At 39.2% G+C, this 26,267-nt stretch overlaps 1 protein-coding gene across 3 annotated transcripts in view; it reads right to left on the reverse strand.

The window, feature by feature from the left end:
• The window catches only part of RTTN (rotatin), a 202,514-nt gene extending 192,470 nt beyond the window's left edge, over positions 1 to 10,044 (reverse strand). For all 3 annotated transcript variants that reach the window (XM_034944011.3, XM_063597359.1, XM_063597360.1), the window contains exons 1-7: positions 9,514 to 10,044; positions 9,015 to 9,202; positions 7,973 to 8,150; positions 5,771 to 5,860; positions 3,614 to 3,704; positions 1,820 to 1,934; positions 694 to 844 (exon numbers count right to left, since the gene is read on the reverse strand). In XM_034944011.3, coding sequence (XP_034799902.1) covers positions 694 to 844; positions 1,820 to 1,934; positions 3,614 to 3,704; positions 5,771 to 5,860; positions 7,973 to 8,150; positions 9,015 to 9,202; positions 9,514 to 9,544 — 844 coding nt within the window. In that variant the 5' untranslated portion in view covers positions 9,545 to 10,044. The remainder of the gene's footprint in view (positions 1 to 693; positions 845 to 1,819; positions 1,935 to 3,613; positions 3,705 to 5,770; positions 5,861 to 7,972; positions 8,151 to 9,014; positions 9,203 to 9,513) is intronic.
• Positions 10,045 to 26,267: the final 16,223 nt, after the last annotated feature.

Raw genomic sequence — 26,267 nt, forward strand, 5'->3', positions numbered from 1 at the left:
TGTACAATGCCATACCCTCTAAGATCTAGAATAAAACCAAGGTAAAGCATAAATATTCAAGTAGCACAGGATCAGTGAAACTCCCAATGAAATAGGGATTAACTATGAAACATGATGACAAATGACTATAATATTTGACTTTCGATGCAGGTTGCATTAAGCACACAAAAATCCTAAATGGTACTGTTTTGTCGAAGCCAGGCTGGTACTCTATTTGGCCATTAGGTGGCACTTTTTCTCTGAAGTCTCACATTGCTGTAACACTTGACTACATCGCAAGTTGCATAAAAATACTTTTCATAAAATTCAAATCAATATTTTTCAAACAAAACAACGTATTAACACTATATGTAACTTGCTAAATTGTCCAAAGTCCTACATGAATAGCCATACCAAATATCCGAGTCACTACGTCCCAACAACACTATATAGAATCTCTGCAAGTTTGGGAGAAAAAAGAAAAACACCTTGTAAATATCTCTTATCCAGAAAAAAAAAAAAAGGCTGAAGAGATCATGGCAGTTTCTGTCATTCACGCAATCTGTAAAGATAATCATTTGAATACATTTAGGAGTGGCGAGTTTATGTTGTGAAAATGCGTACACAATAAACCCTAACAGTAACTATAATGGAAGGTTCCCAGAAGAATCTACAAATAACACCAGTGGCTAATGAACAGATAAAAATAAATACCGTGTTTATTGGAGAAAAAACCTGGATCTCGGTGAAAGTTAAGTCTGTTTCTTAAATACATGCACAGCTGCTGCAGGCAGGACACTGACTGTAATGCCAGGCGATGCTTTCCATCTCCTCCAAAGGCCAGTTTCAACAGAGATAAAAGGCTCTGAAATCAAGAAGAGCCATGAAAATTATTAAGGGAACAAAGAGCTCAACTTCAAAGCAGAATGTGGAGCTTAAGTAAGTAAGCCTAAGTGAATAATCAAGAGAAAATAAGTTGCCAAATATTTGTAAGACATAAGAAACTGAAATGGGCAAATATGACTTGGCATAAAGCAAGGAGATGGGTCAAAATAAAATAAGACAACAACATTTAAATAGAATAGTCAGTGTTTCCTATTTCTAAAATCTGTTAGTTGAGTAATCATTCTGAGAGAAGAGAGAAATTATTCCCCACTCAGGACATTACATTACAGAGAACATTTTAAAAATCACAGCAAGCCCTTTTCATCTCAAGCATCTAAACCATTTAACCACATTTTAGTAATTAACAGCTTTCCTCTGCGATCATTTGCCAGCTTTGATCCTAGGTATTAACAGTTGGCACCCACTGGAGTCCATTTCAGCCCTGGGAGTGTGGAGCGAGAATGCTGAGCCATTACTGGCTGCTGTGAAGATGCTGCAATTCCCCACCCTGGATCCCTCTCTCTCTACTATATAAGCAATAAACTAGAAAAAAAAGAAAAGAATCCATCTGTGTTACTCACCGCTACTGTATTTTCCCAGCATGTAGCACTGTGCGTTAAATAAACGAGATACTCAAGAAGCAATGCTATTCCTACTTTTAATAAGGGCTCCGCACAGTCTCAATGTCCGAAGTCTACTCTACCATTTAGGTGATCCATAAATGGTAACTCAAGGTGGCCAGACTGGACTGCAAGTGTCAAATGAAACTACTACTATTGGAAGAACTATAACTATCCACCCAAGTTAGCGAATAAGTGCTTTAAATAGCCAAATACTTCACTTTTTAAAAACATGAGTACAAAGTTCCTTCCCAAGAACTCCTACTCTGCAAAATTTGCTTTATTGCAAAAAGTTCTCTAGTTCAAAATCTAAAACAATTATAGAGGGCACTGACCTGAACAATTTTTGGCCTTTGAAGGAAAATCTCAGCAGGAAAATCTTGCATGATAACATCCTTCAATAGTTCACAGGTGTTCCAGATTAAAGTGTGGTTACTACTTCTTAAAGAGCTACAAAACATAGCGTTAATCATTTTTAAGAAGAGTTCATCTATTCCAGATTCTAAGTAGCCTACTGACACAATGACTCCATTAACAATCTTTTGGGTCTCAGCTGAGATATCACTTCTCCAGAAAAGCCTTCCTAGATCTTTTCCCTAACCAATAAACAACTCTAGGGCAGTGCTTCTTCCGTTTGTCCATTATTTGTGATATTGTTAACTGCCTGTTGATTTTGCATTCCCCACTAGACCCTCTCAAGAGCAGGAACGACATCATACTAAACACTGTACCCTCAGAGATTATCACAAGTCTGCAAAATGAGTTCAATGAGGTCAAAGAGCACACAATTCTAGGAAATCTGCCAAATAAATTAAGAAATGAGACAGAACAAAAGTACAGAGGCAAATTCTAAGAATTAAAGTCCTTACTGATCTTCCCCACTCAAGGTGAATCAGATTAGGACTCCCCTCTTATCCCATACAGAGGACACCTATCAACTTCTGCCCACCTAGGATTGGCAGTTGTTCACTCCCCACCCCAAAAAAATCACACCCCTTCTCTCAGCCCAGTTCCATTACACTATCCACCATTCACTATCTAGAGGCATGAATTAGAAATTATCGCCGTCTCTGCCTTTGGGACTGACTCAAAACTGAGAGATCATACAACCTCCTAACCCTTTCCCATGTGCACTTTGCCTCTTGAGTATGTTGTTCCAAGAGAATTCATGTCATTATTAAAAATCATTTAATGGCATCCACCTGTAATCTGGACTTAGCCCTAGTAAATTGGTCTCTATTTTCCAGATTTATACCCCAAAAAAGCAGATAACTCGTGTATTGTGGCATTTATGAAACTGCACAAAGTGAATCTGGACATTAAAATACTCTCTAAATTTCTATATATCAGCTATTTACTCTTGTGGGTAGCAATCAATTAACAGTCATTACATTAGATTGGATCAGTGGTACCCAACCTTATCCACATGGTTTAATTTGTCTCCTAATGAAGCCCACATTTTGAAATATATTCTGCCAAAAAGACTACATTTATGTTTAATTTTCCATTTTTATCAATCAAGGGCATAAGCAATGGCCAATAAGAGAATCTGGCCAATAAGAGAAAACTCCTGTCACCAAGGACTACACAAGAGTCCAACCACAAAAAGAAACGTGGGCCAAATGCAGTGGCTCACACCTGTAATCTCAGCACTTTGAGAGGCCAAGAGGGGCGGATCACTTGAGATTAAGAGTTGAAGACCAGCTTGGCCAACGTGGGGAAACCCCATCTCTACTAGAAATACAAAAATTAGCTCAGCGTGGTGGTGCGTGCTTGTAATTCCAGCTACTCAGGAGGCTGTGGCACAAGAATCGCTTGAACCCAGGAGGCGGAGGTTGCACTGAGCCAGATGGTGCCATTGCACTCCAGCCCAGGTGACAGAGTGAGACTCTGTCTCAAAAATAAATAAATAAATAAATAAATAAAAGAAACTTGATGTGTAGATTGATTAAAAGCAAATAGGAATTTTTTTCTGGCTAGCTTTTTGAAAAATAAAAATCATTTAAATATGACCATTACTACCTTTCACTGCCACTAGTATCTTTTCCTGGTAAAACATATTGTAATAACTATCAAACTTAATGACTATAAGTGAACAAAAATACCTGAAAATACATCAAGCACCGTACCTTTCATTAGAGGAGAGGACATGTCTGTCTGTGGTGGTCAGGGGTAGCCAAGGAAATGTAGAAAACTTCAAGCACTTCACAGTCTGATTTACTGTCAGTGAAAGAGCAAATCTTATGGTATCAAAGAATAAAGAGATGACAGATTCACAATGTTAAGAGTAAATTTTCCCTTTAAAACAAGTCCCAAAATAAAGGCTACATCTTACAGTAACCTAAAATATACCAAACAAGGTCAGCTGCAAATTTGTTCTATCACAGGATAAATAAGAGAGTTCTCTTTTCATAATTTAAACAGAACTCATATGATATCAAAATAAGTATTAGAAGAAGAGCATTAAACACAATCCAATACAGACTGACATATGAAGTTTCCATTAAATTTTCTATTTTACCCTGTGGCTGACCAGAACATCAAACTTAAATTCAACATAAAAGGAACTGACATTTAGGGAAAACCTTAACTTTTCAAAATTAAAAATGATAAAACATAATGATATACCATATCTAGCCATGTTCAAATATCCTACATGGTGTCAGGTGTTTTAAACCTCTGTGAAGATGACTTGAAGACCGTAAGGTCAAAAAACAAGTATCAGTGTTCGAACAAGATTAAAAGAAATCTGAGAAAGCAACAGTTTTAAACTATCCCCATGCAAGTTATTTTTAACAGATCTTATGTAGTACAAGTTAAGGTGGCAACACTGGGAAATCGCATCTACATAAGTCCTTCCAAATGGCAGTCTTTCTGCCAAGTGCTTTGAAAAGAGCATGGAATCGCTAAATGTGGATAGCAGTATTATTAAATTCCCAAACATAGCACAGTTACTTCTTTCAAAATTGCTAACATAAAAGCAGGATTTACTTTCTAAGGAAATAAGGAGAGGTGGGTGGAGGGAAGGACAGGCTTACACCACACAGTAAAAATGTGTCCAAAATAAGCCAGACCCTCAATCAAGACAAACTGCAACTCACATAAAAGTGTAACAATCTCAATCCCCCTTAATGTTTTCATCGGCTTCATTCAGACACCCATCCTTTACCAACCCTAGAGATTCCCCCTCCCTTCAGATGTCTCTCATCTTGATGGAATTAAGCCTCTCAGCCATCTGGCCTCAAAAACAAAGCTTGCTACAAGCCTAACAATGAATGAAAAGGTAAAGTATTCTAATGGCTTAACAAGTTTTCAGTTCTTTCTTGTTATTCCACCTGTGAGTTTCCATGAAAGCTTTTTAATAACAGAGGCTTCCAAATGGAGTTCATTTGAATATGTGACATCAGCAGATATACTCTTGAACATATCCTTTTCAACTTAACTGTGCAGGCAAGAAAATGGTAAGTACATGATTACTTAACTACTTCCTAACTGCCTCACCAAGGACAAAGTTTTCAACCTTTCTAATCTCAGTGTCTTTATTAGTAAAATGTGGTCACTAATAATACCAATCTCAAAGACACTCCAGGAGGATTCATTCACTCCTTCAAAGAATATATACTGAGTGCCTAATACATTTTTTGGTATTGTTCCAGACACTGAAAATAATGCAATGTTCACGGCTATTATCAAACTTAAAACAAAAATAATAAAAAATAATGTGTTAGGAAGAAAACTACACATAGGAAGTGATCACTGGCTAGAATCACCAGGAAGGTCTCTGATGAGGTGGCATGTGAGCTGAGGCTGAACACAGCCAGATACAAAAAGATGGAGATGAGATTCCAGATTCCAGAAACCGGGTTCTAAATCAGAACTTTTTAATTAACTGGGTGTTGAGGAAATGGGAAAAGAAACTAAAATGATCTTCAGCCTCTGGCTGGCGTAACTGGATAGATGGTGCCATCGTTAAGCTGGAGAACAAATGAGATGACATGTGTAGTGCAGGGCACAATGCCTCAAAAAACTCATGTTCATTCAGTACGACATACTACTGCCATTAATACCATCCATCTACACAGTTGTTCAAATATGGTTAGAATAACACAAAATTTTATCATTTCTACTCGATATCCTAAACTAACTTGAAACAACTAAAACATTTAATGGTAGTTTGGTGCTGAAACATTCAAGTTTGGTAAAAATACATCTTCACAATAACGAAGAAAGTACATTAATTTTCAACTTCCCAAGTCAACAGGATTTACTTCCTGACATATACACACCCACTGGTCGTGGCGGCACTTCCATCTGCTGGAAATTACTTTTGTCTTGGGGAAAATATCCTGTTAAGATTTCAGGGTTTTTTGACAATTCTGAAAAGGAAATAAACATTACTGTATTGTCGATTCCTTATTTGCTAAAAGTGAAACTTACTTTCTTTAAATGGTAATGTTTTCTCTTAAATATTGGAATCATTTTAAAAATTAAAAAAAAGTCCAGTTTTTTTTCTGAATGATCTATCTTGCTAAAGAGGAAAAAATGTGCACATTGAGCCCACTTCCAGTTAAGAAGCTTTTTCCCTCTCACTTTTACTGTTAGCCAAACACAGTTATTTGTTAGAATGTACACGAAGAATCTGCTACAAAGTATTCAAGGACTATCCCTCTCTACTTCCTAATCCATCTCCCTCTCCCTTGACTCCAATTATATAGTTCCTGATCACTTCAATTTTCATTCATACCTTAAAAAGAAAGTTGTCAAAAACAAAGGAGTCAAATATTATCTTTCAATACCTTTACAATTCCCTGTAACATGCGATTATATGTTCAGCAGTTCAGCTGCAATGAAAATGAGGAAAAGGCTAAAACTATAGTTTGTAATTTTAAGTTTTCATGGCAATAGTTCCTAACACTAATAAAGAAAAATAACATTTAGCCCTAAACCATTCCTCTACTTTCACCCGCAAGGAATCAGATTAAAAATTCACAGTGTAAGACTCTACTTTATTTGTGATGTCTTCGAAACTGTAAAATATAGTGTTAAAAATCACAGGTTTGGGAGCCAGATAAAGCAATGTTAGAATCCTGCAGCTGCTACAGGTTAGAAAACTTGGTACTGTGGGGCAAGTTACTTTATACTTTTATTCTCAGCTATAGAGTAAGACTAATAACATCTCAGTCAAAGGGCTGCTTTAAGATTTAACAAGATGATGTGTTTAAATCAATGTATTCAATGCCCCACAACAAAACTCAATAAATGACAGCTGCTGTTGTTGCTGTGAACCGCAGTACCCACAGCTGAAGCTGTAACAGTACTGGCAGAGAAGAAAATATGGTCTAACAGGTTAAGCATCAAAACTTTTTTTTTTTTTTTTTTTACTTTTACTACTCAGTCACATAAATTGCATGAAGATGTTTTTCTTCAAATCAATTCAAATGCATTCCCTGTGCAAGGCACTATACTAGGCATTAGGAACAACACAACAGCAGCAGCACAGCAGCCAACAGCCACACTTCATATATGCTGGGCCCTGTGCTAAGCACTTCACAGACATTGTCTCATCTAATCTCATGACGATTCTATGAGAAAGTGTTCTTTTTTTTTTTTTCTTTTTTTTTGAGATGGAGTCTTGCTCTGTCACCCAGGCTGGAGTGCAATGGAGTGATCTCAGCTCACCCTTGCAACCTCCACCCCCCGGGTTCAAGTGATTCTCCTGCCTCAGCCTCCCTACTAGCTGGGATTACAGGCGCCCGCCACTATGTCCGGCTAATTTTTGTATTGTATTTTTAGTAGTGACGGGGCACCATGTTGGTCAGGCTGGTCTTGAACTTCTGACCACCTGCCTCGGCTTCCCAAAGTGCTGGGATTACAGGCGTGAGCCACCATGCCCAGCCCGGTGTTCTTTCTTATTATCCCAGTTTTTGAATGAGAAAACTGAAGCCTGGAAGGGTTAATTACCTTAGCCAAGGTCACACAACTAGCAGCAGAACTGAGACTTAAATCCATGTCTCTTTGACTTGGATTTTAACAAGTATATCATGATGGACTGCAGCATATAAAAATACTTGCATTATGTCATTTTGATTGGTCCCCACAACAAGATCATGAGCTAGGACAGATATCATTATACTCCAATATGACGAACAAGGTCAAAAATACAAATATAAAGCACTAAGAACAATGAGCACTCATGTGCTCAATAAAAATACGTTGTTATTGTCAAAAAAAAATCTGTCAAACTGGTCTCATAAAAGCAAAGTCACTGGCATCCTTTAGGCCTGACCCAAAAAGCAATTAATGCAAATGTACCATCCTTTGACTAACAGTAGACGAGGGGAAAACGGTCAAAATCATGTAAGTTAACACAAGAAAAATAAGTTTGAGGGAGGTGGGAGAAATCCTTTTTAAAAAAATCTAATCTCCCTTTCCTTAAAATTTACCATTAGAATTAGTATATTTGTATTTAACAGATTCCAAAGAGTTACCAGTTTGATTGGTTTGGTATGAGGCAGAAGATAGTGCAGGAACTTCCGAAGGAAGAAGAAAAAGTCCATCCAGAATGCCATCAATTTCAGCCTGCAGATTTGGCTCCACATTAGACCGAAGCTTAGATAAGAACTCTACTGCACCAACGTCAACCAAATGTTGGACTGCTGGGGGATACTAAAATAAGAAGAGGATGATCTTGAGAATAACTGTATCAAAATCTCTATAACTTACGGCAATCAAAACATAAAATTATTTTTGGTATATCAGATGTTCCTTTTCTAAAAAACAAATCCTTCATGGCTCTGCCCCGAAGTAAGGCACTTCCATGAGGAGCACATACACCTATAGAGACATACATCCAACACTTGATAACATTTATGAAAGATGAGCCAACACACTGAACGCTAGAAATGCACATTATCAATCCCTACTCTTATTTTTTTAATGGGTTACTTTTTTCCACTGACACTCACCTTATGGTCCCAGCCCCAACCGGTCAACAGGATGTCAAAGCAGTTTAAGATTCCTCTACCATTGTACAGTGATTTAGTTTTGAAAGGTTAAACTTACACTTTGATATCTGACCCCGACAACTAACTACTCTTGAGGTAGGCATAAGAATACCAATCTAAAAGCATATGGGCAAGCAACTTAACATTGGTATTTATGAATCACGGTTATGTAACATTATTTTTAAAGTGCTCCCTTTCATACTGACATATCTAGTTTTTAAGATGTAAATGTCAGAAAATAAAAACAGAATACAAATATTAACCTCCAAAGATAACTCAAAAACACAGAACATACCAAAACTCAAAAGAAGTTCTGTGTTACTTCTGAGCACAGCAGAGACCATGTGGGATTCAGTATCACAAATAAAAGATGAACCATATACCCAGATTAATTAAAATTAAACATCTCTGGTTGATTAAAAAAACTTTTAACCCCAATTATTTAACTTTCAATAAACGCTACAATTAAATGACTAAGAAACAAGTCACTCGTCTGATTATTTTCTTTATTTCAAAATGACCCTACCTTAACCAATCTGCTTAACAGGTTCAGAACCTCTTCCTTCATCGGAACGGACGGGAAATTGAACCATTCCAGCAAATGAAGAAAAAGTTGCCTCTCCTGAATGAGATCAGCGTAGCAGATTAAGTTGTGCTCAATCTTGCAGAGAATACTCTTGAGAGCGCGCTCCCTGATCTCGGCCAGCTGATGACCTGTCAACGAACGGCACAAAACTATTTTATTTCCCGACTGCAAAGAGACTATGTTATTTATGCTGTGGGCAGGAGCGGCGTGAAGACGGAATAAACCAGTTTTTTCAGAAGCAGGCCACTGGTGCCTTCGGGACGCGAACCGCGAAGTTTACACAAAGTCCGAGATGGGTCCCCGGGGGCTATCCTGACAAAGCGGGGGTGAAAGAGGGAGCGGTCGCGGAGCGGCCGGCCGCGGAAAGGTGACACGACCATTCTCAGCAAGTGGCCAGAGCGCGGGGGGTGCCTTGGGCGAGGGGCAAGCTGACAGTTACCGAGTTTCCTGATGAGCCCCGCCAGGACCATCTCGTCCCGTCAATCTGCAGCCGCCGGAGAATTAAACTGCCGCGCCACTGCGTCCAGCCACAATTAATGTACCCCCGGAAACACGTCCTGTGGGACGGTGAGTTCCGCAACGCCTGCGCTCACCAGGAGTAGGAGGCATTACGTGAGCCCTTCGCGGCCCCAGCGTCGTCAGGAGAGCTTCCAGCCTCTCTAGAATCACTACTGCGCACTTCCTGACAGCAGTCTCCGTCGCAAGAAGCGGAGGGAAAAAAAAAAAGCAACAAGCAGGGATAGAACCAGCGTTGGCCGCCGCGCACGTCGGGAGTTGTAGTTCTGGCTCGGCCGTGCGTCCTGCACCGATCTCCGGGCCCGCCGCGGCGCCCGCTGGCCTGGGGTTCCGCCTTACAGCGCGGGAATTCGGGAACCCAGCGCGGGCTGCAGAGGCCCCAGCAGGAGCCCCGCCTCCTGGCTCGGCGACGGATTCGTTCTTGGCCCTGCCAATCTGATTCTCAGCTCCCAGAACTTCACGATTTAGAATGTAGACTTTTGCTTTGTGACAGTTCTCCCCATCCCCGACTACTAAATGACGAACCCTCTTTAACTGTGAAATGTACCTGCAAAGTCAAGCAGTGTCTTTGGATACCCAAGTTCAGATATGAACAAGCAAGCTACAAAAGCGGGGTGGGCGGGTATGAGTGAGCAGAAGAGAGAAACCGGGCTGCAAAAAAGGAAAATAAAGGCGGGACGTGGGGGTATGATTTGCTGAATGGTACCAAAGTTGATTTTTTGCACCGTGCACAGTGATCGAGCTGAGCAAATCATTTTTTTTTTTTAATTATAAGTAGCGGTAAGAACAACAACAAAATTACATTTGGAAAATGATTTGCATTTTCTCGGTCTGATCATTTCACTTTCCCTGGGAAAGGGATGTCAAGGCAGGTAAAGTGGGCCCTCGGTATCCCTAGGTAATTGGTTCCAGGACCCCCGCAGATACCCAAATCCACCCATGCTTAAGTCTCTTATAAAATGGTGTAGTATTTGCATATAACCTACACACATCCTCCTATATGCTTTAAATCATCTCTAGATTGCTTACAATACCTAATACACTGTAAATGCTATGTAAATAGTTGTTACACTGTACTTTTATTCATATTATTTTTTAATTGTTGTATTGTTATTTTCAACTGTGGGGTTTTTTCCCGAATATTTTCCATCCCGTGTGTTGAATTCTCTGTGTGCAGCCAGTGGACAGCAAAGGCCTACTGGATTCCCATTCCTATTTTGCCAAAGAGGAAACGTAGAATCACAAAAGTACCCCCACACAAAGTCACATTAACTAGTAAGTGACAGATTGAGGAGCTGACCTGATGTTTCTTTGTTCTATTTAGAGTGCCTTGCTGCCTCCTCATGTGTGTCAATAGGAGAGTGATGATATTTGAGTTGGATCTTAAAGAGTAAGTAGGAGTTTGCCACACAAAGAAGTTGGGTAAGGAAATTCCTGCAGGAGAAACCTGTATTTGCAAATACAGACGGAGAATCCAGACGGAGTGTGTCAAATTCGGGAAAAGAACAAAATTCAAGGTGGCCATATTATCTCTGGGAAGAAGAGAGGAAGGGCAAGAGAGCTGCTAGCATGCTGGATATTCTCCATTCCACCTTCTAGTGGTTCCTCCCAGCTCTTCCAGCTCTGCATCAACTGACCTGAACAGGCAAAAAGACTGCACTATCCAGGCTGCCTGGCCCTCTGGCTTCCAGTTGGTTGCCGCCGATAGGAGGCATCAGCAGGAAATTGGAAAGTAGGAGGAAAGAGATACGGATATTAAACCAAGATTCCACTAGCCCATGCCTAAGCCTGCCTGGCCAAGATTGTAACAGTGGCTGAATTCCTTGACCCAAAGACCACATGTCCTGATGGATAGCATACCACAGTGGGCACTGCAGAACCAGTTACACCAACTCAGAAGTGTCTGTAGTTATCCAGGAAGGAAGGTGTTAATTATGGATTTGAAGTGTCAAGGTCAAAAAACACATGACAGTACAGAAAAATAATAGAAATAACTTGTCAATGATGTTTCTGAGATGAACAATCTTAGATGATGAGAGACTGTAGATGCAGTGGGGTAAGGGGCGATAATACTGTAGAAGAAATATAAAAAATCCATTGACTTAAAACAAGCATGTTACAAGTAAAATGGGGGTCAAACTATGAAAGGGTTTTACTTATGTTGCACCCAAGGTCAACATAAACATTTTATTTTATTTTCATTGTTGAGCATATATTGCTCCTGTAATTAGACAAAAATAATTAAATCCCATTCATTACATTCAAAGGAAATAATCTCTCATTCTCCTATTAGACTATTGATTCAGCAATTTTTCCTAAAAAAAATCAACCTTTGATTTATTAATTCTACTATTTAAAAACACACACATATATTCTAGTGTATTAACTGTATTATTTTTTACCAGTTACTTCACTCTGTCGCCCAGGCTGGAGTGCGGTGGTGTGATCTCCGCTCACTGCAATCTCTGCCTCCTGCGTTCAAGTGATTTTCCTGCCTCCACCTCCCACATAGCTGGGATCATAAGCATGAGCCACTATGCCCAGCTAATTTTTGTATGTTTAGTAGAGATGAGTTTTCGCCACAATGACCAGGTTGGTCTCGAACTCCTGACCTCAAATGATCCTCCTGCCTCGGCCTCCCAAAATGCTGGAATTACAGGCATGAGCCACCGCACCCGGGCTACATCCTTCTTTAAGTGTGTTTTGCTGTTCTTTTTTTAACTTCTTCAGCTAAAGGTCTTGTTTACATTCTTTCTTTTTTAGTTATAGAGAATTTTAAGTCCATGAATTTGCATGTAAAAAAAGTTTCAATCATGTATCATGAGTTTCAATTTGTAAGGTTTTTGTTCTCAACCAATCTGAAACTGCTGCTTTGATACTTTCTGTTTCACCCAAGATCCATGTAGGAAGATGGTCTTTAATCACCAAGTCTTTCTTACATACACTTTAGTTATTAATTTAGACTTTTATTATATCAGAGTCAGCAACAATTACAAAAGGTCAGGGCCTTTTGTAATTTGAATGTTAAAGATTTTAGGTGAACTTGAAAAAATGGGCAATAGATGTCTGCGTGGATGTATAGAAAACTACATAATTTTCTTCTTGTATTTACAGTGGTTTTTGTTGTATTTATTTAAATGCTATGTATAAAAACTTATGTTGAATTTTACACGATGATAAATGATGGTCACTCAACTGGTGATATATACATGGATTGGGAAGGGGTCATGGGTAGAGCTATTATATGTTGAGATTTGCTATGATCACAAGCCACAGGACATTAAGGACACATGAACCCAAAGGCGGAGGTCAAATTCTACTATCTAATTATCTACTGATTCTGCTGTTTCCACTTGAATCTGATTCATCTTCAACCTCTTGGTCATACCTGTAAAATCACTGGCAGTCATTGCCTCAGTGTGCTGAATCAGATCACCCAGATTAGATGAGATATTTATACCCAAAGTCACAGGAAATAGTTACTCTCCTAAGAACTCATATTACTATCTGTAGGAATTGATTCTAGGGGGAAATGAAATGCTTTTTTTCTCTTGGAAAAGACATACATTTTTGCTCTTCCTCACACTTTGGACATGAGTTTTCATATTTGGGGTTATACATGGTGGGTCTGTCAGTTGTGATCATGTGCATTTTATACCCTTTCTTTCTGTTAATATTTGACGAAATCTGGTTCATATCAGTATAAGCTAAAATATTGTATAGAGCACAAGCTTTGGAGGTAGACAGACATGGATTTAAAAGCAGTGTTTTGGCTTCCCTAATCACACAACTGTGGGCAAGCTGATTAACTTTCTCGATTGCAAATAACAAAGCTGTAAGTCAGGCAAGTAAGCAAAAATGGGTTATCTAATATCTCACTCTAGAAGTGGATCTAGCCTCAGAGACTCAAAAGAATACAATGTTTTTTATTCGTCTCTCGGCTTTGATTTTCTCAGTGTGTTTTATGTTTCTCTTCTATTACAGGCAGAATTTCCTCAAAATGTAGAGGAGGAGAAGATTGTGGTCCAGACTTCCATCTTCCCGTATAATGACTCCAGAAGAAAAAGAAAGCTTCTCTCTGAGCATCCAGATATAAAATCTATGATAAGAACCCTAATCAGGATTACCAGTAGGAGATTACCTGATCCTAGGTTATTTGTTCACACTCTCTGAACAGCAGGGCAGGATATTATAATTATTAAAATTAGAGTTACAGAAAGTGGGGCAGAAGACTTCCACTTAAAAAGGTATGTTATTCACAGAAAATGAGGGAAAAGAATCTTGCACAGAGGGAAGAAAAAAAATGATATCTCTATACTCACTAAGCCTCAGCTTCCACAAGTAAAAATTAAGATTAATAATAATACCTACTAATAGGACTGCCTGGGGGCCAAAGAAGATGATTTAGAGAAAGGATTTGTTCCAAGACCTCCCATAATAAGTAGTTACTACAAATAATAGCTCTGTTTTAACACCTGTCAAACTTGGAGGTACCTCCCTTTCCAGGAATCGAATGCAATGTCAAACCATGTTCAAGTACTGTCTGTGAGTGTAACTGCAAGGTAGACGCTGCCTTCATCAAAGGGATCTTATGCCCAAGAAACAACTTTGCTACGTAAGTGATGGAGGCTTGCAGAGTGGAGGTGCCCACAACCTTACTGCATTTATTTGTGCAGCCATATCGAAAACATTTCCAGCAACAGAAAAAGGGGGAAGGAAGCACTCTGATACTTTTTTTCTTATTCTTCGGAGGGGACACGTTATTGGTCCAAGAGGGAAATCCTTTTACAACCTACTTTTACATTAACTGGGATCATAATTTATTTATGAAAACATCATATAAAAAGAGCAAGCAAGCAGGATTCCTAAACAAAGGGGGCTCAAACCAATATATGTGTAGAAGTTATTCATTGTCCCCAGGGCAGGCATACGTTTTCGTGTGTCTTTCAGGAAAGTCACTGGCACCCCAGCCTTCCTTCTTTCAGAATAAAGGTCATGATTTATTAATAATTCTGATCTCTAGGAAGGAAAAATGACCCCAGGTTTCATCTCTCACTTACGAATTTTCCTAATCATGCCCCATAACTTTGTCCTATGAATTCACATATTTAATTTTGAAGGGCATCATCAAATTCTAATTTATTCTCTCAATACCAAAATAGAAAGTTAATACATATTTTATGCCATTTTAAAGTGGAAGGATTGAAACAAGGTGTATTCACTTTCCATTTCAATTAGAGCAACATGATTTGAGCCCTGCTTTCTTTTCACAATTTAATAAATAGTTGTCTTAATTATAAAAGGACAGACGCAGATAAAGTTGTCTACTTTCACCACATCCATTCAGCACAGTACTGGAAGTGTTATCCAGGGTAACTAAACAAGAAAAAGAAATAAAAGGCATCCAGATTAGAAAAAAAAGAAAATTTATATATGTAATTGACATCACCTTATATATAGAAAATCCTGACTGGGCTTGGTGGCTCATGCCTATAATGCCAGCACTTTGGGAGGCCAAGGCGGGTGGATCACCTGAGCTCAGGAGTTTAAGACCAGCCTGGGCAACATGGTGAAACCCCGTCTCTACCCAAAATAAAATAAAATAAAATAAAATAAAATTAGCCAGGAGTGGTGGCATGTGCCTGTGGTCCCAACTCCTTGGGAGGCTAAGGTGGAAGGTGGGAGGATTACTTGAGCCTGGGAGGCAGAGGTTGAAGTGAGCTGAAATGGCACCACTGCACTCCAACCTGGGTGACAGAATGAGACTCCAGCTCAAAAAAAAGAAAAAAAATCCTAAGATATTCACAAAGAAACTATTAGAGCAAAGAAGAGACTTTAGCAAGGTTGCAGAATGCAAGATCAATGTACAAAATCAATTCTTTTTCTATACCCTAGCAATAAACAATCCAAAAGTCCAATTTAGAAAATAATTCAACTACCAATAATATCAAAAATAATAAAATACTTAGGAATAAGTTTAACACAATAAATGAAAGACTTCTGCACTAAAAATTATAAAACATTATTAAAATTAATTAAATATTATTTTAAAAAATTGAAGACATCCTGTATCATGCACTGGAAGATTTAGTATTGTTAAGATGGCAGTACCCCCAAAATTGAACTACAGATTCAAAGCAATTTCTATCAAATACCCACCTGCCTTTCTAGTAGAAATTTTTAAGATTGTCCTCATATTCATGTGGAAATCAAGGGAATCAGACTGACCAAAACAATCTTGAAAAGGAACAAAATCAGATAATTTATACTTCTGAATTTCAAAACATATTTCAAAGCTACAGTATTCAAAACAGTGTGATACTGGCATAAGGACAGACAATGGAATAGAATTGAAAGTCCAGAAATAAACCCTCACACTTCTGGTCAATTGATTATCAACCAGTGCATCAAGGGAAAGAATAGTTTTTTCAACAAATGGGATAACTGGCTACCATATGCAAAAGAAGGAATTTGGATCTGCACCTCACACCATATACAAAATTAATTCAAAATAGATCAAAGACATAACTGCAAGAGCTAAATTAGAAAGTTTTAGAAAAAACATAGTCATAAATCTTTGTGAATTAAGCAACAGTTCCTTTGATCTGACAGCATAAACACAAGCAAAAAAAAAGATGAACTGGACATCAACAAAATTAAAAACTTTTGTACTTCTAAGTTTTAGCAGTGGGTCTCTTCCAAGCACACCTTCCTTTCTTTGCTGTTCTGAGGCCTTTTTCAATAAACTTCCATTCCTGCTCTGGAACTTGCCTCGATCTCTTTTTCTCCTTTATGCCCCTCAGTCAAATTCTTTGTTCTGAGGAGGCAAGGACTGAAGTTGCTACGGACCCGTAAGGGTAGGTCGCCAGTAACTTGAGGTCTCTTCTACTGTGCACACAAGGACATGATCAAAAAAATTAAAAGACAATACACAGAATGGGAGAAAATATTTGCAAATCATATATCTAGTAAGAGACTATTATCTAGAATACGTAAAGAACTCTTACAACTCAAAAATAAGAAGGCAACCTACAGCCTGGGAAACACAGTAAGACCCCATCTCTGTAAAAAATAAAAGAATTAGATGGGTGTGGCAGAGCAAACCTGTAGTCCCAGCTACTCAGGAGGCTGAGGTGGGAGGATCACTTGAACTGAACCCAGGAGATTAAGACTGCAGTGAGCCATGTTCACACCACTGCACTCAAGCCTGGGCAACATTGTAAGACCCTGTCTCAAAAAAATAAAAGTACAAAAATACAAAAGACAGCTCAATTTTAAAATGGGCAAAGGATCTAAGTAGTTGTTTCATCAAAGAAGCTACATAAATGGCCAATACACACATAAAAAGGTCTTCAGCATTATTGGTCATCAAGGAAAAGCAAATCCAAAGCCAGAATGAGATATCAATTCATACCTACTAGAATAGCTATAGTCAAAAATAAGGGCAATAACATTATTCATGAGGATTTGGAGAAACTTCAAGTTTCCAATTTGGACAAATTGGAAATCTCATACATTGTTGCTAAGAATTTAAAATAGTGTTGCCACTGTGGAAAATAGTCTTGCAGCTCCTCAAAAAGTTAAACACAGAATTATCATATGACCCAGCAATTCTGCTCCCAGGTATATACTCAAAAGAAATCAAAACAAATGAATTCATTGCCCATGAATGTTTATAGAGGCACTATTTACAATAGCCAAAGCTGAAAACAACAAAAATGTCTATCGATAGAGGAATATAGTAGTGAGACATGATACAGAAAACATCATGCTAAGTGAAGAAACAAGTCACAAAAGACCACATATTGGATAATTCCATTTACATGTCTATTAGTCTGCTTGGGCTGCAATAACAAAATATGATGGTCTTGTTGGCTTAAACAACAGAAATTTATTTTCTGACAGTTCTGGGGGATGGGAAGTTGAAGATTAAGATGCTGGCAGGTTCAGTGTGTGGGGAGGCCTCTCTTCCCAGCCGTCACATAGCTACTTTCTTGCTGTGTCACGTGGTCTTTCCCCTGTGCATGTGCAGAGAGAGAGAGATCTCTGTTGTCTCTTCTTCTTATCAGGACACCAGACCTATCAGATGAGAGTCTCCCCCTTATTACCTCATTTAAACTTAATTAACTCCTGAACACCCTTATCTCTAAATACAATCACACTGGGGGTTAGGGCTTCAACACATGAATTTGGGAGGGTGAGAGGACCACAATTCAGTCCATAACAAAATGAACTAGTCAGAATAGGTAAATTCATAGATGGACAAAGCAGATCATTAGTTGATAGGGACTGGTGGAAGCCGGGAATGGGAAGTGACTCCTTGGCTTTGCTGCCTTCTTTTGGGGATGATGAAAACGTTTTGGAACTAGATAGAGGTGATAGTTGTACTACATTGTGAATGTACTAAATGCTATTGAACTGTACACCTTAAAATGTTAATTTTTTGTTCTGTGAATTTCCCCATTTAAAAAATGAAACTCTAAAAAAATAGAAAATAATAAGTGTTGACAAGGATGTGAAGAAATCAGAAAGCTCATACACTGCTAGTAGGAATATAAAATGTTACAACCACTTTGGAAGACAGTTGGGAGTCCCTCAAAAGTTAACAGAATGTTACTATATGACCAAGCAATTTCACTTCTAGGTACTTGCTCTCCAAAATGAAGACATAAGTACACACAAAAACTTGTCTACAATTGTTCATAGCAGCATTATTATAAGAGCCGAAAGTTAGAAACAAGCCAAATGGCCATCAATTCATGAACAAACAATAGACTTATGGAATAAATAAACCATATCTATACAATGAAATATTATATAGCTAAAAATGGAAGGAAGTACTGATATATGCTGCAATGTGGATGAACTTTCAAAACATCGTGCTAACTGAAAGCTAGCCATGAAAGTACACCTATTACAGTATATGGTTCCATTCATATGAAATGTCCAGAAAAGGCAAATCTATACAGACAGGAAGTAGCTTAGTGGTTGCTTAGATTTGGGGGTCATTGGGGAAATAGAGTGGTAATATCTGCAGCATAAGGGATTTCTTTTTGAGGTAATGAAAATGTTCTAAAATTGCCTGAGGTGATGGTTACACATATCTGTGAATATATCAAAACCTACTGAATTGTACACTTTAAATTGGTGAATCTTGCAGTACCTGAATAGTATCTTAATAACGTGGTACCCAAAAAAGCAATAGGCTGATATTAAATTAAACACAAGAATTTATTTCGTAAAGAATTTATTTTGTAAAGACACAAAAAGTTTGCTAAGGAAAATCAGTGTCTTTTCCTCGGAGTTTATGAGAGCGTTATTTTCCATTTACTGATGCTGTTTAGATGTAGTCCTCCTACAGTGACAGATCAGATGGCTGGCCCTTTTGTGAACCTTAGAGCACCATTGCCAGTTATCTACATTATTCAGCAAATGCAAGATGTTTCTGCCCCGTTTCCCCTTGTCCTTCAGGTTGGGGTTACTGTTCACTCAACCATTTAACCTCTCAAAAACATTCTTTTTTGGTAAAATGAGGTAAGTATGTACTTTGATTTCCAAATTGTGAGATTTGATTAGCAAGATGAGAAAGTCCTTCCATGAAGAGTGCAGTATAAGTTCAAGGTAAGATTATTATAATGTTAAGAAGTTTTTTCAACAGATAAAGACATATAACTTCATTATTACAGTCAGATATATGATTCTGGGCAGGAAATATTTCCAGGAAAAAGAAAGAAAGAAAAAAACCAGCTCTTTAGATATGTAACACAAAGATCTAGTTTCTTGTGATCTTCAGGCGGCTCCTGCGAGCAGCCCCTCTCCACTCAACTTGAACAATAATAGTCTCCTTTGGGGCTCCAGCTGAGTCGGATCTATTTAGGTGAAGTTCAGAACCTGACCCTGACTTTCAGCTCTATCTTGGCTAGTGATACATCTATGCGGAATGTGTGTCAGGTCTGTAAATAAAATACTGATTTCAGTCACTTCTGCAGAATGTATTTTGATACTGTGATACTTTTCAGTGGCAGCTCCATTTTAAAGCCAATTATCACTAAGGGGAAAAGTCAGTTAATCAGTTAATGTAAAAAAGCAGTGGAGGCCTAACACTGGTCATTTTGTTATAAAAGTGTCTGAAGTCCTCCCTTAATTTGGGAAGGTAATCCTGCACAGCACTCAGATTTAAACGTTGTGTCATGTTAACTGTCAAATGAAGACAAAAGCCTTGGAATTCTAAAGAATCTCTTCTCATGAGGCCAGTCTCTACAATCTAATAATAATGCTTTTTATTTATAGCAATTTTTGCACACCTCATGTGGCCCAGGACAGGCTGGCCCTTGAAGGGGCCTATAGCTGGTCACTTGAAGACCTCTCCACCTTTGTTTTTCTATGAGACTTCACCCATGTCATCTGCTTCATAATTTTTTTTTTTTTTTTTTTTGAGACAGAGTCTTGCTCCGTTTCCCAGGCTGGAGTGCAATGGCACGATCTCGGCTCACTGCAACCTCTGCCTCCCAGGTTCAAGTGATACTCCTACCTCAGCCTCCTGAGTAGCTAGGATTATAGGTGCATGCCACCACACCCAGCTAACTTTTGTATTTTTAGTAGAGACGGGGTTTTGCCATGTTGGCCAGGCTGGTCTCGAACTTCTGACCTCAGGTGATCTGCCCACCTCGGCCACCCAAAGTGCTGGGATTACAGGCGTGACCCACTGTGCCCAGCCCTGCTTAATAAGTATTCTGATTGAATAAATGAACGAACTTCCAGGTGATGCTTAAGATCATTTCTGTTGGGAAGTGAGTTATTAAGTCATGAATCAGAAGAGACTTAATCTTTTTAAAAGAGATTTTATGAAATTGGAAAATAAGTTGAATTGTTTTAATATGTGTTTTCTCTAAATCCTAGCACTAAGGGTAAATCTCCTTCACAAACCAGTAATCTTGGAAGTTCTGAAATTCTCAAGCCGGGGCCCATGCTATTTGCTCTCACTCCCTAATCTCATTCACATTTTTTGTTTCAGTTAAAAACAAACACAAGCAACTTACACATTTATTATATCTCCATTTCTTTCTTTTGAGATCCAGACCAGGGTACTCAACTGCCTGCTCAGCATCTTCAGCCTGAAATCTCAGAGGCATCTCAGCCTCAACACACAAAAATCTAAACACATGGTCTTCTCTCCCAAACATCATATTCCTTCAGTGTTTCCTATTTCGGTGAACAGCTGTGCTGGCTCCCTGTTTCTGCAAGCTAGATACTGGAGGAACCCTCATGCTTCTCCTTCCTTACTCCTATATAGAAAATATCTCCAAAGCCAACACAGGTTGAACATCCCTAATCCAAAAATCAGAAGCCAAAATGCTCCAAAACCTGAAACGTTTCGAGTGCCAACATGACACTCAAAGGTTTTTGCTCGAAGGAAATGCTCATTGGACCATGTGGGATTTGGGAATTTTAGATTTGGGTTGCAAATATTCCAAAATCTGAAAAAATCTGAAATTTGAAACACTTCTGGTGCCAAACATTTGGGGACTATTTCAGGGACCATCTATCCTTCTAAATTGTCGATTTACGTAAATACACATGTATGTCCCCTCAAATCGATTTTCCGCAGGCAGCTAGAGCAATCTTTTCAAAATGTAAATCTGGTAACATCACCCCTCCCCACTTCACTGCTTGATATACTCTGTGGCTTCCAATTACTTTTAGTGTAAAGAAAACACTAAACATGATGTTCAGGGTGTGGAACAAATCCTCTCTCCACCTCATCTCACGCCACGCTCCCATTCACTCTCAGTGCTCCACCCACTCTGGCCAGATTTACAGCTCTGATGTTTTTTTGTGTTCCTTTAAGCCACGGGGCTTTTGAATATAGTTTTATTTCTGCTTGAAATGTTTTATTCTCCCTTATTTGACTCATAAACTCCTCTCTACCCTTTATATTTTCATAGGCTCAAGCATAACCTCTTTAGAAAGGCCTTCTTTGACTAAGTTCAAAAACCTCTGTTATACACTCCTGAAGCACAATATTCTTCACCTTTGTGACATACTATAATTCCAATTTTACATGTATTTGATTAGTATCCATCATCTCTTCTGGAATGCAGATTCTGTGAGAGGAAGTTTTCTGTTTTTGTTTGCTACTTTATACCTAGAGTGTAGCCAAATTCTTAACTCATAGGAGACAATAATAAGTATATTTAGTGCATGAATGAATAAACTGAATGCTATTGTCCTATAAGAGCACATGGCTACCGTATTAGTCTGTTCTCACACAGCTGATAAAGACATACCTGAGACTGGGCAATTTACAAAAGAAGGAGGTTTATTGGACTTACAGTTCCATGTGGCTAGGGAGGCCTCAAAATCACGGTGGAAGGTAGAAGTCACATTTCACATGTCAGCAGAAAAGAGAAGAGAGCTTGTGCAGGGAAACTCCCATTTATAAAACCATCAGATCTTATGAGACTTATTCGCTATCATGAGAACAGCACAGGGAAGACCTATTCCCATGATTCAATTACCTCCCACTGGGTCCGTCCCACAACACATGGGAATTATGGGAGCTACAGGATGGGATTTGGGTGGTGACACAGAGCCAAACTACATCAGCTACCAATGGGTTGCATTCTAATAAGAGAGTTATTTTAAGGGGTATTTTCCCTAAAAAAAATCCATGATTTTTTCACACCACTTGGAAGAAGAGAGAGTATGGAAATAGTGTGAGCAAGCTGCTAGACTGAGGATGACCTTTCTTCCTTTCTTCTGGCTTAAAGCTGGCCATCTTCTCTCTGTGTCCTCAGGCGGCAGACAGAGAGAGAAAACTCATTGGTGTCATTTTTTTTTTTTTTTTTTTGAGACAGAGTCTTACCCTGTCACCTAGACTTGAGTGAAGTGGCACAACCGTGGCTCACTGCAGCCTCACATTCCTGGGCTCAAGTAATTCTCCTACCTTAGCCTCATGAGTAGCTAAGGCTACAGGCATACACCACTATACCCAGCTAATCCGTTAACTTTTCATAGAGACAGGGTCTTCCTCTGTTGCCCAGGCTAGTCTCAAACTCCTGGCCTCAAACGATCATCCCCCTCAGCCTCCCAAAGCTCCAAGGTTACAAGCATGAGCCACCATGCCTGGCCTGTCTTCTTATAAAACCACCGATCCTATAGGATTAGAGCCCACCCTTGTGACCTCACTTAACCTTACTTTACCTCCTAAAAACCCTGTCTCCAAATACAGTAACATTGAGGGTTAGGGCTTCAAAATATGAATTTTGGGAGGACACAAACATTCAGTCCATGGCAAAATGTAAATGTATGAATTAAAAAGAGAGAGGGCAGGGTGCAGTGGCTCACGCCTGTAATCCCAACACTTTGGGAGGCTGAGGCAGGCTCATCACTTGAGGTCAGGAGTTCAAGACCAGTCTGGCCAACATGGTGAAACCCTGTCTCTACTAAAAATACAAAAATTAGCCAGGTGTGGTGGCGCATGCCTGTCATCCCAGCTACTTGGGAGGCTGAGGCAGGAGAATCACTTGAACCTGGGAGGTGGAGGTTGCAGTGAGCAGACATCGCGCCACTGCACTCCAGCCTGGGCAACAGAGTGAGACTCCATCTCAAAAATAAAATAAAATAAAAAGAGAAAAAGAACATGAATAGATATTTCTCCAAAGAAGATGTACAAATGACAAATAAGTACATGAAAAGATGCTCAGTGTTCAAATCATTAGGGAAATGGAAATCAAAACCACAATGAGATACCACCTCACACCCATTAGGATGTCTACCATCAGAAAAAACGAAAACAAAAGGTAACAAGTGTTCTCCAAGATGTGGAGAAAGTGCAACTTTTGTGCACTGTTGGTAGGAACGTGAAACAGTGCAGCCATATGGAAAACAATATGATTATTCCTCAAAAAATTAAACCTAGAATTATCATGTGATCCAGTAATTCCACTTCTGAGTATACACCCAAAAGAATCAAAGGCAGAGACTTGAACAGATATTTGTACACCATTGTTCATGGCAGTATTATTCACAGTAGCCAACATGTGGAAGCAGCTCAGGCTTCTATTGACAGATGAATGAATAAACAAGATGTGGTATATACAATTAATGGAATGTTACTTAGCCTTAAAAAGGAACTAAATTCTGACACTTGCTACTACATGAATGAGCCTTGAGGACATTATGCTAAGTAAAATAGGCCAGTCACAATTTTGGCTGGAATCAGACAAATACTGTACGATCGCAGTTATACAAGGTACTTAGAATAGTCAAATTCATAGAGACAGAAAGTAGAATGGTGGTTACCAGGAACTGGAGAAAGGAGGAATGGGAAATTCCTTTTTAATGGGTACAGAGTTTCATTTTTCCAAGATGAAAAGAGCTCTGGAGATGGATGGTGGTGATGGTTACATAACGATGTGAATGTGCGTGATGCCATTGAACAGTATGCTTAAAAATGCTTAAGATGTGCCAGGCACAGTGGCTCACACCTGTAATCCCAACACTTTGGGAGGCCAAGGCGGGTGGATCACCTGAGGTCGGGAGTTCGAGACTAGCCTGACCAACATGGTGAAACCCCATCTCTACTAAAAATACAAAATTAGCCGGGCATGGTGATGCATGCCCGTAATCCCAGTTACTCGGGAGGCTGAGGAGGGACAGTCACTTGAACCCGGGAGGCGCAGGTTGCCGTGAGCCGAGATCACGCCATTGCCCTCCAGCCTAGGCAACAAGAGCAAACCTCTGTCTAAAAAAAAAAAAAAAAAAAGAAAGAAAAAGTTAAGATGGTAAATTTTATGTTATGTATATTTTATCACAATTTTTAAAAACAAATTTTTTAATAAGAGAAAAATTTCAAAAGTGTAAACAAATGCCTAATGGTAGAGGAGTCCTATAGTGTCTCATCGCAGTTTCATGATTTTGCCCAAAGGTGACCTTTTCCAGTTGACTAATAGGAAACCAAACACTTTGACGATGTCACAGGAATGAGGCACGAGGGACTCATCGGTGCTGAGGAGTTTCTGAGTCAGGTCAAGAGCCTTGACAGGGAGGTTGGAATCACAGACGATAAGGCTTCAAAATGAATTTGGAGATTGTGTTCATGGATCTGCTTGCTTTTCTGTTTTTGTTTGTAACTCAGTGCATATGGACCTCCAGAGTGTCAGTCAATCCCCAACCTGTTCATAATTGTTTTATATATTTGCACGTGTGCGCTATTCTAAGGAGAATGTCCATGGCTTTCATCAGATTCCCAAAGCATTCTGTCAACCTGCACAAAATAAAGAAACGGATCTAGTCTGCTCTCACCTTTTTCAGATCTGGAAACTGAGATTTGAAGAAACGTGGCTTCAAGTCCTAGAACAGAGAGTCAGTTTTAGCGAATTCTGCTTCTCCCTTTCATTGAGGTATTTTAAGTTTCAGGTGGCTTCCCCCACGGGAGTATTTCCGTTTTTAAGAGAGCGATGCTGGAACTAGCTGTCCTTAGAACAATGGGAGGGATTGTATCTCAGCCCCTTTCTCTGCTGACCCTGCCTTTAGTGATTCCAGCAGGAGTTCTTTAATAAGGGAAAGAGGAGGGTGACTAGAATAGAAGCAGAGGAAGGGAACAGGATTTGCTGACAGGGCCGGGTGGAGGGGGAGGTGCAGACTGTAACTCTTTGGATGTCCTTGGACCCAAACGACTCCCCTGAGATGGTAGCAGGAACTAGAACCATTGTGTTCATATCACAGCACAATCTAGATGCAGGGCTGGGCACAGCGCGATCTGGCTTCCAGGAGGGAGAATGGAGAGCGATTCACAGCAGGACCTTCCCAGAACAAAAGGAGAAGGAAGAAATTTGGGCTAAGCACAATGACTACAAAGACCAAACAGGCAGCCTGATAAAGCATCAAGCCAGCCAAAGAAATTTAAGCCCTTTTCTTGGCAAGAACTAGCTATATTTTAGTAATAAGACCTTTTCACAGGAAAGCAGGTGCTTTGTAGACAACTGGTCTTAATGAGCACACATCAATAGGTTTGGCTGAAAACCTTGTAATACCAAAGAGCAGAATACTTAAATCAAATATGAAAGTACCATAGTTGTTCAGTAAATTAAGGCACACTGCCCGGAAACTGTGCACTTTTCTGTTGTCTTAAAATGTTGTGCCAAGTGGCACAATGCTCAAAAGAAGAGTTAGTTAGGTTAGTAGATTAGAATTATCCACTAATTAAATTGTGGCACATAGTCTTCCAGCATGAAGCAGTAGTCAGCAGCAAAGAGCGTTTTTCAATTAATTAGAGAGGAGTGGCATTTACCAGATCAGACGCCACGTGCTCCAGGCTCTCCACAGCATCAGCTCCACAAATTCACTCAGTGACGACGAGAGACAACTTTTCAGATGTAGAACATTCTAGAAATAAATCATGTTCCAATACAGAACTATAAAGCTATAGTTCTGTAACTATAAAACTATAAAGCTGCCCTTTTTAGGAGATGTGGACAACAAATAGAGATGCTGGTTTGTTCTTTCCTCTATCCATGAGATGGAACAGCCAGGAGATGTGGGGCGTAATAAAGACACCATCCTGATAAAGACTTGTGTGCTGCAGCCAGAATGTGAATTGTTAACCCCATGAAAAATAAAAATCACTTACAAAAATTATTTAAAATAGCATTAAGAAGAATTTTATCATAAAAT

The sequence above is a fragment of the Pan paniscus genome, chromosome 17, assembly GCF_029289425.2.
Source record: "Pan paniscus chromosome 17, NHGRI_mPanPan1-v2.0_pri, whole genome shotgun sequence".
Lineage (NCBI taxonomy): Eukaryota > Metazoa > Chordata > Mammalia > Primates > Hominidae > Pan > Pan paniscus.